At 48.7% G+C, this 19,844-nt stretch overlaps 1 protein-coding gene across 1 annotated transcript in view; it reads right to left on the reverse strand.

Moving 5' to 3' along the window:
* Window positions 1-18,543, reverse strand: part of prrt4b (proline rich transmembrane protein 4b) — a 34,637-nt gene extending 16,094 nt beyond the window's left edge. The window contains exons 1-2 of the mRNA XM_068005297.1: window positions 17,901-18,543; window positions 1,515-1,661 (exon numbers count right to left, since the gene is read on the reverse strand). Of these exons, the coding sequence (XP_067861398.1) occupies window positions 1,515-1,661; window positions 17,901-18,543 (790 nt within the window). The remainder of the gene's footprint in view (window positions 1-1,514; window positions 1,662-17,900) is intronic.
* Between the last annotated feature and the right edge of the window lie 1,301 nt (window positions 18,544-19,844).

The following is a 19,844-nucleotide window of genomic DNA, read 5'->3' on the forward strand; positions in this document are numbered from 1 at the left end:
GACCTCTACCACCTAGAAGGACAAGGGCAGCAGGCGCATGGGAACAACACCACCTGCACGTTCCCCTCCAAGTCACACACCATGCCGACTTGGAAATATATCGCCGTTCCTTCATTGTCGCTGGGTCAAAATCCTGGAACTCCCTTCCTAACAGCACTGTGGGAGAACCGTCACCACACGGACTGCAGCGGTTCAAGAAGGCGGCTCACCACCACCTTCTCGAGGGCAATTAGGGATGGGCAATAAATGCCGGCCTTGCCAGCGACGCCCACATCCCGTGAACGAATAAAAAAAATTTTAAAAAAGGGGGAGAGGAGGAGCAGTGTGTGGGGGAGGAACTGAGCTTAGTTTTGCTCCCTTTATTTGGAGAGTTGATTGGTCCTCAAAAGACCAACCACTTCTCCAAGGATGGCTACACACAACAGCACAGTTTCACTGTTAGGGGGAGCAGGAATTGAGACCTGAACCCAGATCCATCTGCTCAAATGATACATGGCCGTAGAGTTTGTTTATTAGAACAGAAAACAAGGCAAATGGAGTGTGGGGACTTCATGGTTCTTGTCTGGGCACAGTGGCATTCTAGAATGAGAAAGAACTTGTATTTATAGAGCTCCTTATCACATCCTCAGGACATCCAAAAGCACTTCACAATCAGCGAATTACGGTCGTTATGTGGGCAAACACAGCAGCCAATTTGCGCACAGCAAGGTCCCATAAACAGAAAATAAGAGATCTGTTTTCAGCGGCATTGGCTGAGATTATAAGAACATAAGAAATAGGAGCAGGAGTAGGCCAATCGGCCCCTCGAGCCTGCTCCGCCATTCAATAAGATCATGGCTGATCTGATCCTAACCTCAAATCTAAATTCATGTCCAATTTCCTGCCCGCTCCCCATAACCCCTAATTCCCTTTACTATAAGAAATCTCCCAGGGCACTGGGAGATATCTCTGATCTTCTTTGAATAGTGCTGTTGGATCTTTTAAGTGCTCCTGAACTGGCAAATGAAGCTCGAGTTTAATATCTCACCCAAAGGATACAGCTTTGGGTCAGTGCCGTACTGAAGTACCAGCCTAGGTTAAATGCCGAAGCCCTGGAATGGGGCATCAGCCCACAGCCTGCTGACCCAGAGACACGTGGGCTACCAAACGAAGCAAGATAATGCTTAACAAGCAAGAGACAACGACCAGGCCCGTATCTTTGCACTGGCTTGTGCCCTCAGACTGACCCGCGCCCTCAGACTGACCTGCGCCCTCAGACTGACCCATGCCCTCGGACTGACCCATGCCCTCGGACTGACGCATGCCCTCAGACTGACCCGCGCCCTCAGACTGACCCATGCCCTCAGACTGACCCGTGCCCTCAGACTGACCCGTGCCCTCAGACTGACCCATACCCTCAGACTGACCCGTGCCCTCAGACTGACCCGCGCCCTCAGACTGACCCACGCCCTCAGACTGACCCACGCCCTCAGACTGACTCGCGCCCTCAGACTGACCCGCGCCCTCAGACTGACCTGTGAACTCTGTTGGCATCGTCCATGGGATGGCAGGGGTGGGTGTTAGCAGGTTCCTGGCTGAGTCCCAATCCTCTTGGTTCCCCTTGTCGGTATCCTGCTCTGACGTGACAGTGACATCTTGTGTGGAAGCAGGTTCTGTTGGTGCTGCATCATGAGAAAGAAACAAATTCAAATGGATTAGAAATCACCAATGTTCGATATTTAGATAAATATGTGAGGTGATATTTTTAATCATTTTTTCTTGGCTTTTTTCTTCCCTTTTATTCATGTCTCTGTGCCACATACTGACCCCACCTGAGAGAATAACTCAGGAACAGCTCCTCTCCTGATATCTCCTCTTGGAGAAGCATCTGCCGTTACTCTGGTGCTTCTGCTTGGCAAAAGGACTAAGATTGGGGCAACAACTGAGGACTCTCATTCTCAACAACACTGAAGAAGCTCCGACATTGTCCAGGACAGTGCAGTTTGCTTGATCGGTGCCCCTGCTGCTGGGCTCCACACCCTCCCTCTCCACCACTGGTGCACTGTGGCTTCAGTGTGTACGGTCTACAGGAGGTACTGCAGCAACATACCAGGGTTCCTTCGACAGCATCTCCCTCCCCTGCAACCTCTACCATCAAGAAGGACAAAAGCAGCGATGACGTGCGAACACCTTCACCTCTAGGTTCAGCTCCGTGCCACACACCATCATGACTTGGATGTACATCGGCCGCTCCTTCATCGTCGCTGGGTCAAAATCCGGGAACACCCCTCCCTGACAGCACTGTGGGAGCACCTTCACCTCACGGACTGCAGCGGTTCAAGAAGAAGGTTCACCGCCACCTTCTCAAGGGCGATTGGGGACGGGCAATAAACGCCGGCCTCGCCAGTGTCATCCACATTCCGAGAACAAAAATAAAAAAAATTGAACTGGACGAGGGAGAGAATGAGTGGGGCTGGGGGGGGGTGTGGAGAATTCCAATATCAACTGGGCGTGTGAGAGGAAAGGTAGACCTGTGAAGCAAATTTAGTAACAGAGAGCACCAATGCATGTTGTTTTTATTCATTCTCGGGATGTGGGCGTCACTAGCAAGGCCGGCGTTTATTGCCCATCCCCTAGTTGCCATAACGGTTTGATACGACTGAGGGGCTCGCTAGGCCACTTCAGAGGGCAGTTCAGAGTCAACCACGTTGGCATTGGACTGGAGTCACATATAGGCCCAGACCGAGTAAGGACGGCAGGTTTCCTTCCTTTAAAGGACATTATTGAACCAGTTGGGTTTTTACGACAATCCGACAGCTTCTAGATCACCTTTACTGAGACCAGCTTTTCATTCCAAATTTTTTTTTAAACTGAATTCAAATTCTCACACTTGAATTCAGTTTTGATTTGAACTGACGTTCTCTGGATTACTAATCCAGTAACATAACCACCGCACTACCATACCCCTGTAGTGTGCAATTTCTCCACAGGAAATGAGGCAAAATCCCCACAATTCTTGCTATAATCGTCCACTATACAAGAGGTGGAACGTTGGGTGGACCTAAAGCTGAAGTTATGGCAGGCCTGTACTCCGCCACACCTTCTGTCTAACTTTACCTCGTGCATCCATGTCCAAATCATAAATGTATATCGGCCCAAACACAGATCACTGGGACACACCACTAACTACATCTTACCAATCTCAGAAGCATCCATTTACTCAGGCTGTGCGCTCCATCCTTCAACTGTCCCTCCGACCAGACCTCCATCCTTCAACTGTCCCTCCGACCAGGCCTCCATCCTTCAACTGTCCCTCCGACCAGGCCTCCATCCTTCAACTGTCCCTCCGACCAGGCCTCCATCCTTCAACTGTCCCTCCGACCAGGCCTCCATCCTTCAACTGTCCCTCCGACCAGGCCTCCATCCTTCAACTGTCCCTCCGACCAGGCCTCCATCCTTCAACTGTCCCTCCGACCAGGCCTCCATCCTTCAACTGTCCCTCCGGCCAGGCCTCCATCCTTCAACTGTCCCTCCGACCAGGCCTCCATCCTTCAACTGTCCCTCCGGCCAGGCCTCCATCCTTCAACTGTCCCTCCGACCAGGCCTCCATCCTTCAACTGTCCCTCCGACCAGACCTCCATCCTTCAACTGTCCCTCCGACCAGGCCTCCATCCTTCAACTGTCCCTCCGACCAGGCCTCCATCCTTCAACTGTCCCTCCGACCAGGCCTCCATCCTTCAACTGTCCCTCCGACCAGACCTCCATCCTTCAACTGTCCCTCCGACCAGGCCTCCATCCTTCAACTGTCCCTCCGACCAGGCCTCCATCCTTCAACTGTCCCTCCGACCAGGCCTCCATCCTTCAACTGTCCCTCCGACCAGGCCTCCATCCTTCAACTGTCCCTCCGACCAGGCCTCCATCCTTCAACTGTCCCTCCGACCAGGCCTCCACTTTACCTCGAATATCATGGACCTCATACCATTGGTTTAATACCCTGAGCCTAACACCATTGGTTTAATACCCTGGGATTAATACCCTGGGATTAATACCATTGGTTCAATACCCTGAGCCTAACACCATTGGTTTAATACCCTGGGATTAATACCATTGGTTCAATACCCTGGGATTAATACCATTGGTTCAATACCCTGGGATTAATACCATTAGTTTAATACCCTGGGATTAATACCATTGGTTCAATACCCTGGGATTAATACCATTGGTTCAATACCCTGGGATTAATACCATTGGTTCAATACCCTGGGATTAATACCATTGGTTCAATACCCTGGGATTAATACCATTGGTTCAATACCCTGGGATTAATACCATTGGTTTAATACCCTGGGATTAATACCATTGGTTCAATACCCTGGGATTAATACCATTGGTTCAATACCCTGGGATTAATACCATTGGTTTAATACCCTGGGATTAATACCATTGGTTCAATACCCTGGGATTAATACCATTGGTTCAATACCCTGGGATTAATACCATTGGTTTAATACCCTGGGATTAATACCATTGGTTCAATACCCTGGGATTAATACCATTGGTTCAATACCCTGGGATTAATACCATTGGTTTAATACCCTGGGATTAATACCATTGGTTCAATACCCTGGGATTAATACCATTGGTTCAATACCCTGGGATTAATACCATTGGTTTAATACCCTGGGATTAATACCATTGGTTTAATACCCTGGGATTAATTCCATTGGTTTAATACACTGGGATTAATACCATTGGTTCAATACCCTGGGATTAATACCATTGGTTCAATACCCTGGGATTAATACCATTGGTTTAATACCCTGGGATTAATTCCATTGGTTTAATGCCCTGGTATTAATACCATTGGTTTAATACCCTGGAATTAATACCATTGGTTTAATACCCTGGGATTAATACCATTGGTTCAATACCCTGGGATTAATACCATTGGTTCTATACCCTGGGATTAATACCATTGGTTTAATACCCTGGGATTAATACCATTGGTTCAATACCCTGGGATTAATACCATTGGTTCAATACCCTGGGATTAATACCATTGGTTTAATACCCTGGGATTAATACCATTGGTTCAATACCCTGGGATTAATACCATTGGTTCAATACCCTGGGATTAATACCATTGGTTTAATACCCTGGGATTAATACCATTGGTTCAATACCCTGGGATTAATACCATTGGTTCAATACCCTGGGATTAATACCATTGGTTTAATACCCTGGGATTAATACCATTGGTTCAATACCCTGGGATTAATACCATTGGTTCAATACCCTGGGATTAATACCATTGGTTTAATACCCTGGGATTAATACCATTGGTTTAATACCCTGGGATTAATTCCATTGGTTTAATACACTGGGATTAATACCATTGGTTCAATACCCTGGGATTAATACCATTGGTTCAATACCCTGGGATTAATACCATTGGTTTAATACCCTGGGATTAATTCCATTGGTTTAATGCCCTGGTATTAATACCATTGGTTTAATACCCTGGAATTAATACCATTGGTTTAATACCCTGGGATTAATACCATTGGTTCAATACCCTGGGATTAATACCATTGGTTCAATACCCTGTGATTAATACCATTGGTTTAATACCCTGGGATTAATACCATTGGTTCAATACCCTGGAATTAATACCATTGGTTCAATACCCTGGGATTAATACCATTGGTTCAATACCCTGGGATTAATTCCATTGGTTTAATACCCTGGGCCTAATACCATTGGTTTAATACCCTGGGATTAATACCATTGGTTTAATACCCTGGGATTAATACCCTGGGCCTAATACCATTGTTTTAATACCCTGGGCCTAATACTATTGGTTTACTACCCTGGGATTAATACCCTGTGCCTAATACCATTGGTTTAATACCCTGGGATTAATACCATTGTTTTAATACCCTGGGAATAATACCCTGGGTCTAATACCATTGGTTTAATACCCTGGGATTAATACCATTGGTTTAATACCCTGGGCCTAATACCATTGTTTTAATACCCTGGGCCTAATACCATTGTTTTAATACCCTGGGTTTAATACCATTGGTTCAATACCCTGGGCCTAACACCATTGGTTTAATACCCTGTGATTAATACCATTGGTTTAATACCTTGGGTTTAATACTATTGATTTAATACCCTGGGATTAATACCCTGGGCCTAATACCATTGGTTTAATACCCTGGGATTAATACCATTGGTTTAATACCCTGGGATTAATACCCTGGGATTAATACCATTGGTTTAACACCCTGGGCCTTCATCTTTACTAATCTATTATGTGTAAACAATTTTACAACACCAAGTTATAGTCCAGCAATTTTATTTTAAATTCACAAGCTTTCGGAGGCTACCTCCTTCCTCAGGTGAACGATGCGGAAAATGCAATCTATTATGTGGCTTTTTATCAAACACTTTGAAAAACAAAAGGCACCCTATCTGCTGCATTTCCTTTGTCTATATGCTCAGTAGCTCCTTCAAGGAATTTAATTCAATTATCCAAACATAACCTGTCCTTACTAATCCCTGTTTAATTGAGCCCTGCCTTCTTCATTGTGGAAAGTGGAAAGGATATCCAAGAAGATCGCGCATTTAGACACAGACATCAAGTTTTTACAGAGCTGCAAGAAAGCAGACAAGATCCCGAAAGGACTCCATATCACGAACCCACTCAAGTCCACATACAACTCGGATTACGCTGAGAGACTCTGCCGCCGTACCTCTCGCACACTCCGCAACCATCTCATACACCAACTCTACAGCAGACGCCACAACCTCGAAACCAAGATAGAGTCCATACTCTCAACCTGTACTCAGGACACAGCAGACCAGCTACGTTATACCGCCAAACAGACGAGGCAACGGAACTACGCTGCCTACATGAAAACCAAGAGCAGGAAGCTTGAGAAACTCGGCATCACCACCAGCAACGACCAAGCTTCCCCTGGTACCACGGTTGCAACCACACGGAAGTCTATTGTCAATTTATCCGACCACACCCTTCAACCAGACGAAATCGAAGTTCTCAGCCGAGGGCTCAATTTCTGCCCCACTACCAAAATGGACCCCACTAGTCTCGCGGCGGACACAGAGGAATTCATCAGGAGAATGAGGCTCCGGGAATTCTACCACAAACCCCAAGATTTCAGCAGCGAACCCAATGAGACAATCGACGATCCGGAACAGCAGACAGAGGGATCCACGGTACAGCAACCGAAGAGGAAAGAGTCAAACTGGACTCCTCCGGAGGGTCGCTGCCCTCAGCTGGACATGTATGCTCAAGCTGTCAGGAAATGCGTCAATGCCAGATTCATCAGCCGCACTCAGAAGACAGTCCAGAATGTCACCCGAGCACAACGCAACGCCATCAACGCTCTCAAGACCAACCGCAACATCGTCATCAAACCAGCGGACAAAGGAGGAGCCATAGTCATACAGAACAGAACAGACTATTGCAAAGAAGCATACCGACAACTGGACAACCAGGAACACTACAGACGGTTACCCGCAGATCCGACCAAAGAACACACCCACCAGCTCAACAAACTGATCAAGACCTTCGATCCAGACCTTCAAAGCATCCTACGCACTCTCATCCCACGTACTCCCCGCGTGGGAGACTTCTACTGCCTCCCAAAGATACACAAAGCCAACACACCCGGACGTCCCATCGTATCAGGCAACGGAACCCTGTGTGAGAACCTCTCTGGATACATTGAGGGCATCCTGAAACCCATCGTACAGGGAACCCCCAGCTTCTGTCGCGACACTACAGACTTCCTACAAAAACTCAGTACCCACGGACCAGTTGAACCAGGAACACTTCTCACCACGATGGACGTCTCGGCACTCTACACCAGTATCCCCCACGATGACGGCATCGCTGCGACAGCATCAATACTCAACACCAACAACAGCCAATCTCCGGAAGCCATCCTACAACTCATCCGCTTCATCCTGGATCACAATGTCTTCACCTTCGATAACCAGTTCTTTACCCAAACACACGGAACAGCCATGGGGACCAAATTCGCACCCCAATACGCCAACATTTTCATGCACAAGTTCGAGCAGGACTTCTTCACTGCACAAGACCTCCAACCAACACTATACACCAGATACATCGACGACATTTTCTTTCTATGGACCCATGGCAAGGAATCACTAAAGAGACTACACGATAACATCAACAAGTTCCATCCCACCATCAAGCTCACCATGGACTACTCCTCAGAATCAGTTTCTTTCTTGGACACACGAATCTCCATCAAAGACGGGCGCCTCAGCACCTCACTCTACCGCAAGCCCACGGACAACCTCACGATGCTCCACTTTTCCAGCTTCCACCCTAACCACGTCAAAGAGGCCATCCCCTATGGACAGGCCCTGCGAATACACAGGGTCTGCTCAGACGAGGAGGAACGCGATGGACACCTACAGACGCTGAAAGACGCCCTAGTAAGAACGGGATATGACGCTCGACTCATCGATCGACAGTTCCGACGGGCCACAGCAAAAAATCGCATAGACCTCCTCAGGAGACTAACACGGGACGCAACCAACAGAGTACCCTTTGTCGTCCAGTACTTCCCCGGAGCGGAGAAACTACGCCATGTTCTCCGCAGCCTTCAACATGTCATCAATGAGGACAAACACCTCGCTATGGCCATCCCCACACCTCCACTACTCGCCTTTAAACAGCCACCCAACCTCAAACAGACCATCGTTCACAGCAAATTACCTAGCTTTCAAGAGAACAGCGTCCACGACACCACACAACCCTGCCACGGTAACCTCTGCAAGACATGCCAGATCATCGACACAGATACCACCATCACACGAGAGGACACCACCCACCAGGTGCACAGTTCATACTCCTGTGACTCGGCCAACGTTGTCTACCTCATACGTTGCAGGAAAGGATGCCCCAGAGCATGGTACATTGGCGAGACCATGCAGACGCTGCGACAACGGATGAACGGACACCGCGCAACAATCGCCAAACAGGAGGGTTCCCTCCCAGTTGGGGAACACTTCAGCAGTCATGGACATTCATCCACCGACCTTCGGGTAAGCGTACTCCAAGGCGGCCTTCAAGACACACGACAACGCAAAATCGTCGAGCAGAAATTGATAGCCAAGTTCCGCACCCATGAGGACGGCCTCAACCGGGATCTTGGGTTCATGTCACGCTACACGTTACCCCACCAGCGAACAAATGTTATCTGTTTTTAATATAATGGGTCATTTGCTGGCTTTCTCTGCCTTCCGGATGTTTCTGCCTCTCTCTGTTTTTTTTCCTGTTTGTTTTTTTGTTGAATGTGTATTCGGGGGTTCTGCAGGTGACACCTCTCTGTCTGAACACGGTGATTGCCTTGGCAACGGGCAGTTGCAGGGGCATTCTGTAAACACCATGTATTGTTCTATATGTATAAATGCGTAGGCTTCGAGGAGCTCCTGAACATTTACCTGAGGAAGGAGGAAGCCTCCGAAAGCTTGTGAATTTAAAATAAAATTGCTGGACTATAACTTGGTGTTGTAAAATTGTTTACAATTGTCAACCCCAGTCCATCACCGGCATCTCCACATCTTCATTGTTCACCAGTCTATCCATTATTAGGTTTCTGATGCTGGTTATTCAACAGAGCAAGTGTTTCTTGCTGTGCAACTGTATGGATTTGTTGTTTATTCAGTGAGTTAAAGGCTACTCGCTGTATAACTACACAGAGTCACTGCTTATTCAACACTAAGAGTTAAGCTGCCAAACACAACAACCCATTTACCAGCTCAGACAAGTGTTTGGTTTTAATGAACCTGTACCTGAATCAATCCAAAATGTAATTACTGCCCCAGTTGGCTCTCTGCTTATCTGTGTTGGAAAGTATCCCAGGCAAACACGAGGAGCTTTTGTTAAAATTAACTTTAAAATAACATAAAGTTTACAACCTAAAACAGTCATCCCACTATCAACATTATCACCTGGGCGTGGTGTCTGAATTCAATGCAAACAATATGCACAGGGGCTGAATTAAGGGTATGTCCACAAAAGGGTTATCTGCAGCTGCTGATAAGGGAGCGGAGGGGAGAGATTGCTGGATTCTATCAATGTAAAACTATCACTGGAATTTTCCAATTTTATCCAAATATAACCAGGAACCACTTAATAAAATTAGATTTATATTTATTTTAACCTTTAGAATGATGGCAGGTCCAGGGGATTTCCACTCTCCCGGACTGGCTGCTCTTGTAAGATTTCAGCTCATGCACTGTGCAGAATATAACACAACGAGGGGGATCATTACATAGAATAACAGCCATTGAGAGTGAGTTACAGGCTGGAATACAATCGAGGGCTTCATTATAATGAATAACAGCTCCTGGGAGTGAGTTACAGACTGGAACACAATCAAAAGGTTCATTATATAGAATAACAGTCACTGGGAGTGAGTTACAGACTGGAACACAATCAAAAGGTTCATTATATAGAATAACAGTCACTGGGAGTGAGTTACAGACTGGAACACAATCAAAAGGTTCATTATATAGAATAACAGCTCCTGGGAGTGAGTTACAGGCTGGAACACAATCACAAGGTTCATTATATAGAATAACAGTCACTGGGAGTGAGTCCCAGGATATAGTACAATGGATGAGCACAGTGTTTAAATCACCAGCACTAAGTCAGTATAATGCTTGGTCCTGCCACTATTTATCAATTCACAAATGCACCTTCAGTAATTTATCCCCGACCTTGCTGATCATTTTTATTAGGTTAGGATAAGTTCATGTTTGAACCAGACCTACAGAGGTCCCCTGATTCTAACCGGGGCTCAGCTAATGGACTCACTGACAGCTTCAGCCAGCAGATTAATCCTGGTCTGCAACTCTTCCATTCACTTCACAATGAAAAGGGAACTGCTGAGAGACTGGGGCCAGTGAAGAGGGAAAGAGAGCGAGAGGGAGGGAATGAGAGAGAGAGAGAGAGAATGAGAGAGAGAGAGAGTGAGTGACAGAATGAGAGAGAGTGAGGGAATAAGAGAGAGAGAATGAGTGAGTGAATGAGAGAGTGAGGGAATGAGGGAGAATGAGAGAGAGAGTGAGACAGAATGAGAGAGAGAGCGAGGGGATGAGAGAGAATGAGAGAGAGTGAGACAGAATGAGAGAAAGAGTGAGCGATGGATGAGAGAGAGAGTGAGGGAATGAGAGAGAGAGAGAATGAGAGAGATGGTGATTGAGGGAATAAGAAAGAGAGAATGAGAGAGAGAGAAGAAAACGAGAGAATGAGAGAGAGAATGAGAGACAGAGAGAGAGAATGGGCCCGATATTAGGAGGGCGGCAGGTTTGCAGTGGGGGGTCGACTGGGCGCGTGGGTAACGCGCCCAGTGAAATCGGGGTGTTCCGCACGCAATCGCAGGCTAATTGGAGCCACTTACCTGTGCTTCCGGGTTTCACGCTGGAAAGCTGCGCAGCAGGCGGACTGCGCAGGCTGTCAGCTGGAGGAGCCCTATTTAAAGGGACAGTCCTCCACTGACTGATGCTGCAGGAAATAGGAAAAATTACAGCATGGAGCAGCCCAGGAGGAAGACTGCTCCCAGGTTTAATGATGCCTCACTCCAGGTCTTATTGGATGGGGTAAGGAGGAGGGGGAGGACAGAGATCTTCCCCCCGGCGGGCGGGAGGAAGTGGCCTGGCTCGAGGTGGCAGAGGAGGTCACCTGCACCACCAACATATCGTGCACCTGCATACAGTGCAGGAGGCACTTCAATGACCTAAGTAGGTCAGCCAAAGTGAGTACACTTACTCATTCCCCTACACTCCGTCTGCCACATCACCGCCCCCACCCCACATCTCCTTCTGCACAGCCAACACTACTCTATCACATCACCCCTCACACCCACTCAAACCTCATCCTCATCTTACCTGCACTTACTCACCTCGCCAGTACTCATCCCACCACTACCACTCAACCCAATCCTCATACAATCTCATGGCTCCGTCTCATACTCACCCTCTCATGCATCTCTTTCACAGTCAGCCTCACTCAACCTGCCACTACCTGTGCTGCAGCCACAGGGCATGCATCACATATGTGCAGTAGGAAGCGTAAGGCAAACGTGTCGTGAGCATGAAGGGGATGCACAAGGGTGTTTGAAGGTTTGTCATGGTTTTTACTTATATTTAATCTCTGATCAACTCACATTACATATTATATTGTCACCACTACTGCCACATCCTTGCGAATCTTGTCTGGTTTGTGCAATAATGCCCTTTCCTGAGGATCATCATGAAGACCCATAACTGATGCCACCCATTGTGTCACTGCAGAGTGGGTGTAGGTGTATTTGCAGGGCTCTTTTGTGCAGACGACTGAGAGACGTCGGTGATGTCCCCAGTGGCACCCTAGAAGGATGCGGAGGAGAAGTTGTTGAGGGCAGTGGTGACTTTGACAGCGACAGGTAAGAAGATGGTGCTCGGGCCAGCCGGGAGCAGCTCGGCATCAAGGAGGCTGCAGATGTCCACGACTACATGTCTAGTGACTCTGAGCCTCCGTGTGCACTGCTGCTCAGAGAGGTCCAGGAAGCTGAGCCTCGGTCTGTGGACCCTGTGGCGAGGGTAGTGCCCTCTGCGACGCATCTCTCTCTGCGGTTGCCCTCCCTCCTGCTGTGCAGGTGGATGTATCACAGCACTGTGTCGTGGAGCTCCACGTGTCAGAGGTGGACGGCGAGGCTGGTGATGTTGCTCATCCTCCGAGGGGGTCCACAAGGTAGGTACATGTGTCTGGACACCGGGGTAAGTGTGCAAGTTGGTGCATTTTATTGTTAGGAGGAGGGTGGTGGAGGCCAAACTTTGTCCAAAGTGACAGAGTGGCCTCCTGCAATGAGTGAGGGTCTCCCCCCCCACCTGTCAAATGGACCTTTGCAGCTGCCACAGGCTGACGGCTGCAACACGTCCATTTGAACTGGGAGTGTTTCCCTCAGTACGGGAAACAGTCTCAGTTAATTTCAAAATCCCAGCCCTCCTAAAATATCAGGTCGATCAGGTCTGTAAACGACCTGAAGTCCCTGTTTAAGTACTTTAAGTGGCACCCCGTCGGCTTTAATTGCCAGCGGGAGTCCCACGTCAGCGCGTCACTGGGGAACCCGGAAGTGGGCGGGTTGGAGCCGGGCTCCAGACCCGCCCCGGGAATCCCCGATTTTCGCAGCCCCCCCCCCACCGCGACGAACGCACCCGATCGGGGGTGCGAAAATCGAGCCCAATGAGAGAGAGAATGAGAGAGAGAAGAAAAGGAGAGAATTAGAGAGAGAATTAGAGAGAGAATGAGAGAGTGATCTGTAGATCTAAGTGTACATGTGTTGGATTCTAATATGCTCCTTCCACATCCTCCAGGGAGCAGTTGATATAAATCAGGTACAGCTATGCACAGAATATTGATAAATGCCGCAGTGTGAGATCCCACAGCTGGATACCTCCTTTTTAAGATTTTTCTCACATTTCGAACAGTTTCTATTATTTTCCTCTTCAGTTAACTGACGTACCGAGCGAAAAGCACTACCTCTTAAAATTACTTCACTGAAGCTTTTCTCTTTCAAATTTGCTCCTCCTTTCTCTGCTCTTCTCCTGTAGTCCAATCAATGTTAAGAGGAGCTAGCTACTCTGCACTGCCTCAGCTCGGTGGCCATTCTTTGCTTTCGAGCCCAGACGGTGAGTATCAAGAGGCAACTGGACGGTGAGGGGCATCGCAGTCACAGCCCAATCCTGTCACAGGCGTGCACTTTAACAGCTGGCATCGCCTGGCAGCGGGCAGGATTGGGAAGTGACCCAAGGACCATTAGGGCCAATGGTAGCACCCTAACAACTGAGGTCAGCTCAATCAGCACCCTCCCCCCCAACTCCACACCGACTAGACTCAAATTAATAGGACCTGTTGACAAATCGGGGGAAAACAATCCTCTCCTGAAGGCGCAGACTCTCGCTGGGACATCGGTGACAGTCTGCCCATCCACACAAGCAGACTTCCTTCATCTGTGAGTCTTTCAACAAACCATCCAGCCACTGAGGGGAGGGCACTGCAGTCAAGTAGTGTGGGTGGGAGCAGGAAGTTACTGAGGGACATAGACAGACTAAGTGAGTGGGCGAAACTGTGGCAGATCGAGTTCAATGTGGGCAAGTCTGAGGTCACCCACTTTGAATCGGAGAAAGACAAATCGGAATCTGTTTCTTAATGGGGAGAGACTAGGAGCTATGGAGGAGCAAAGGGATTTGGGTGTCCATGTACACAAATTACTAAAAGTTAGTGCACAGGTACAAAAAGTAATCAAAAAGGTTAATGGAATGTTGGCCTTTATCTCAAGGGGGCTGGAATTCAAAGGAGTGAAACTTTTGCTACAGTTGCATAAACCTTTGGTTAGACACAGCTGGAGACTGCGTTCAGTTCTGGGCACTGAATCTCAGGAAGGATATACTGGCCTTGGAGGAGATACAGCGCAGATTCACCAGAATGATACCGGGGCGTACAGGATTTGATTGGGTACATACGGAGAAACTATTTTTTGACACAGACGACCATTCTCTGCCCACCAGCCCATTAACTAAAAAAAACACGGCGGTCAGGAGTTCAAAACGGGGTGATCAGTAGGCCGAAATAGGGCAGTCAGCAGACCGAAATAGGGCGGTCAGCAGACCGAAATAGGGCGGTCAGCAGACCGAAATAGAGCGGTCAGCAGACCGAAATAGGGCGGTCAGCAGACCAAAATAGAGCGGTCAGCAGACCGAAATAGGGCGGTCAGCAGACCGAAATAGAGCGGTCAGCAGACCAAAATAGGGCAGTCACTGGCCAAAATGGGGCAGACATCAGACCAAAACGGGGTGGTCACTGGCCACCTGTGGTCGGCCCAACTCAATTTTCAAGCAGGTGTCAAAATGGTCGGCCAGAGTTGCCTGCAGTTTTAGGCCGGAGCCTTATTTAAATCGGGGGTCTGACGCTGGCTGTAAGACGCTGACACAAAGGAAGGCCAGTGACACTGACTTTTCTGAATACTTTTCCTTGCCACCTGCTGCTAGCCTATCGGTGTTCCCCCCGCCCCCACTCCTCCTATTATTGTCATTCCCCCCCCCCCCTTTAAGTTTTGACTTCTGGATCATCTCCGCAGAGATGCCACCAGATATCCCCCCGCTCGATCGGCTGATTCCATTCAAACGAGTCTTCTGGCCATGAAGAGTGTTGGGACCTCTCACTAGAGCCGTTGGGCAGACGGTGCCATTGCTCCGCCCGCTGCCCGCTCTATCTGCAATATGGACCCAGAATTACAGCAGCTCCGTCAGCCCTCTCCCCCCACCCCCCCAAACGATTGCCCGCTCCTCATCTGTGAGCCTGGACTGCGAGCCTGGGCTAAACAACCATCGAATCTGAGCTAAGTGCTGCCCTCACCCGAGGCCCGCACAAACACACCTCCCACCAGCTGGGGCCGCAATAACTGTCCCTCCAGAGCTGGTATCACCGCTAACCAACCGGGCTGGAGACGCAGCACAGATCAGGGCTCAAACGCAAGACTTGGCCAGCCGGCATGGCTCAGCGCTGACCTGTGTGGTGCTTGCACATTGTTAACTGAACACGAGATGGCCCCTGTGAGGGAGCAAACCGGTACCATTATCCAGCATGCTTTGGGAAATAGGCTAACTGAGGGCCACAGAGGCTCAGGGGGTCGGTTTATTACTTAAAGCTGCAAGGACAGCTTTTTGTAAAACTGCAATCCAATGGATATGTTATCAGTCTGAAGCTTTAAGGTCTGTGAAAAGACAGCCTTGCATATTGTCTGGGGAATGAGATCATGGGGGTGAATTTAACCCCTCAAGAACGGGGGGGGGGGGGGGGTGGGGGGGGGGGGGTTGGAGGGCGGGAAAAATAGTTGTTTTTTTGGAGCGGTACCGCAACCCGGCTCCAACACGCACGCTCCCAGGTTTGACCCAGGCCCGTTTAGATGCGCGCGCACGCAACAGAAACCCCGAAGTCTCGTCCCCACTTAAAACCGGCGGACTGATACTTAAAGGGGCAATGCACCTCATTGCGATAGCTGAGGCACTTGATTTTTTTTGTGTCTTAGAAATGTCAAACGAGTTTAACCTTGCCTGTCCCATCGCTCCTGATTGACGTCAGGTGAAGGCAGGCGAGAAGGGCCGGATCCATGAGGTGAGGGCCTTTATTGCACCGCAGGAGTGCTTCATCCAGGCCCAACAAGCTCACCTGGCCGACAAGACCCCCTCGATCGGCCGACCCCCCACCCCCGCCGCCGACCTCCCAATGGTGGGCCCCCGGTCCCGGTCTTCTTCATGGCCCATCCGATGCCGTCCACGTCCCCCCCGACATCCCACCCCTCGATTTCTTGCACAGCCCACGATCTCTCTCTCCCTCCCTCCTTACCCCCTCTCCAATTCATCGTGGCTGGGTCAAAACCCTGGAACTCCCTCCCTAACAGCACTGTGGGAGAACCTTCACCACACGGACTGCAGCGGTTCAAGAAGGCGGCTCACCACCACCTTCTCGAGGGCAATTAGGGATGGGCAATAAATGCTGACCTCACCAGCGACGCCCACATCCCATGAACGCATAAAAAAAAAATTTGCAGTTCCTTTCCCTCCCGACGGCCCTATCGTTCTGGCTGCCTGGCGTGTGGGAAACCCGGAAGCACAAATACTTACCTTCAATTGAGTCGCGATCGCAGAATCCGACACACTCACTTGCCTTCCGGGTTCCCCACGCCAATATCTACCCACGCGCTGGATTCCCGGCTCCGGGCTAAAATCATGCCCCCAGCTGGGGTTGTTCTCCTTGGAACAGAGAAGGTTGTGAGGAGATTTGATCGAGGTGTTCAAAATCATGAAGGGTCTAGACAGAGCAGATAGAGAGAAACCGCTCCCATTGGCGGAAGGGTAAAGAACCAGAGGACATAGATTTAAGGTGATTGGCAAAGAACCAAAGGCGTCATGAGGAAAAACTTTTTAACACAGCGAGTGGTTAGGATCTGGAATGCACTGCCCGAGGGGATGGTGGAGGCAGATTCAATCATCGCCTTCAAAGGGGAACTGGATAAGTACTTGAAAGAAAAAAGTTTGCAGGGCTACGGGGGTGTGGGATTAGCTGGAATGTTCTTGCAGAGAGCTGGCACGGACTCGATGGGCAGAATGGCCTCCTTCCGTGCTGTAACCTTTCTATAATTCTATGTCTCCGGACCCAGGACATAAAGAGTTAAAAACAATATCCCTGTGAAAGAATGACGGTGACATGCAAGCGCACTATGGGAGTGAAAGGTGGGATGGGGGGTACACAAACCCAATATAAGAACAGCCGTAGCCCCCAGTCAGTTAGAATTCTTAAGACAACCGTGACTTGAGTGTTAAAAATAGAAAGACTGAGCACCTTCTTCTAACAGCTGTTAAGGTTGTATTGTTTTAAACCCATCTTTGTCTTATATATTATTGCTATTAATTCTAACAATATTCATGCTTAGGCATTGCAATTGCCTTATATCATTGATATTAATTGTAGTTGCTTTATGTTTAAGTGGGTGAATAAAACCATCTCTTTCCAGTTCAGTGGCCTGGATTTGTTTATTTAAGGTTTTGAGTGGATAAGTAAGATTAAAAACACCCACAGCCCACTAATGGGAGTGAGCACATAGTAGCAGTTACATTCCAGTGTCTTCTCTTGTATTTTGTTTTGTTATTCTTCGATAGGTTATTCTAGAGCGGCTGGGAAAAAAAGCAGCTGGTTACTATGACACCAATTCGAGTGATTATTGGGATTTGGCAATGAGCGATACAGAAGAGGGGGAAAAAAAATCTAGTTTTTAAAAGTAGGAATTTTGTTTAAAAAAATCATTCCTCACCTGTTGCTCTTCCTGCCTGCTCATCGACTTTTGCTTGTTGAGTTTGGTAGGTTGGAGTAGAAGAAGACGGTGTTAAGGATAAAGAGTCCCATGTTCCTTTATTGGGAGACCCTGCTTCATACGATCGGCTAGTTGGCACACTCCTTCCCAGTGCAGTATTATTGAACAGCACTTCTTTATAGAACTGGTTGACGTCCTTGGGTCCTGTCACAGGGTAAGTTGATCTCCTACTGTTTGATTGCTCCATGGCCGATGTGACAGCCTGATGGCCAGTACCCCTCGAAGGTGGCCTCAAGATCCCAGGCGGCAGTTCTGACGCCGAAGAAAGCACCGTGCGGTCAGCGTTCAAGGGGTCAGAGGTCAGTTGAATTGGTGCCTTGGTCTTGGTTAGCACCTCAGTACTTTGAGAGTTGGGGATTGGTCTCACAGTGGCTGGTCTTTCTTGAGGACCGGGAAATGTATAGATTGGCATCAATGATCTTCCAAGAGAAGGTTCTTGTGGAGACACATGAGTGGTTCTCAGCGTGGCAGGATACAAAGGGGTGAAGGGTGATGTAGCTGTGGATCCCGTCGACTGCAATCCAACACTGGGTAGGTTTTGAACGGAAATGTCACTTGGATCACTGGATACAGTTTTGCTCATTGACTCTTGAAGATTTGAGGGAAAGGCCCCTGGAGGGCGTTCTGTAGAAAGCAGGATGTCTATCTGTCTTTCATTTGTAAATGTGGCGGCGTGCAATTGTCCAGCACTCTCGGGAGAACCAACCTGGTCATGGTTGAACAACGTGGCATTCACAGTTTTGCTGTCGGCCCCCAATCTGTTTTGTGGTACTAGCAACGACTCTGTACCGGCTCCCCTTTCAACGGGTAGTACAGAAGGCACCCAAGATGTTGACAAGGGTATTGTTCCGGCCTGTCTTCGTGCAGGCAGTGCTGAAGACATCCGAGAGGCCAGCAAAGGAGCTTCTACGGGCGACGTAGATGATGTCAGAGGCAGGTTTAGACTGAAGTCCTGTTGCCTTGTGGTGGATGACCAGACGATCCCAGTCACGCCTGGTTGAGACGAAGGACTGCCAGCCTGAGATACCTCATGTTCCTTAACTCCAAGAGCTACAACTTTTGATTCAATTAATAAGGAAAAAATAATTTTCACAAAAATAATGCCGTCGCACAGCATGTTGATATTCTCCAGGCACTCTGTGAATTTGGTCCTTAATTATTATGGAATGGTCTTCAGAAAGTCTGAAAAACAAGTATATCTTTATCAATGAATGTAACAAGAATCCAATACTTACATACAAATAAGTAACAGAAATATTTTGATGCCAACAAGTGAAAGGTTGAGCTCTGTGTATAAAGACACTGCCCAATGTGGAACTGCGCAATACAAACCAGGGAGGTCCCGAGTCTCTCTCAATCCACTCTGGGGCGGTGGTGGGTGCGTTACACTTGGCCCCAGTGTCTCCAAGCATGGGAGGGGAGGGGGGGACATCAGCCAGGATGCAGAGATCCCCACTGAAAAGTCCACCACTTCTCTCTATCCCTCCACCACCTCTCTCTCTCCACCACCTCTCTCTATCTCTCCAACTCCTCCCTCTACCTCTCCACCACCTCTCTCTACCTCTCCACCACCTCTCTCTCTCCACCACCTCTCTCTATCTCTCCAACTCCTCTCTCTATCTCTCCACCACCTCTCTCTACTCTCCACCACCTCTCTCTTTCTCTCCACCACCTCTCTCTATCCCTCCACCACCTCTCTCTACTCTCCACCACCTCTCTCTCTCTCTCCACCACCTCTCTCTTTCTCTCCATCACCTCCCTCTATCTCTCCACCATCTCTCTCTAACCCTCCACCACCTCTCTCTCTCTCCACCACTGCTCTCTATCTCTCCAACTCCTCTCTCTATCTCTCCACCACTTCTCTCTACCTCTCCACCACTTCTC

Source organism: Heptranchias perlo, chromosome 24 (genome assembly GCF_035084215.1).
Source record: "Heptranchias perlo isolate sHepPer1 chromosome 24, sHepPer1.hap1, whole genome shotgun sequence".
Taxonomy (NCBI): Eukaryota; Metazoa; Chordata; class Chondrichthyes; order Hexanchiformes; family Hexanchidae; genus Heptranchias; species Heptranchias perlo.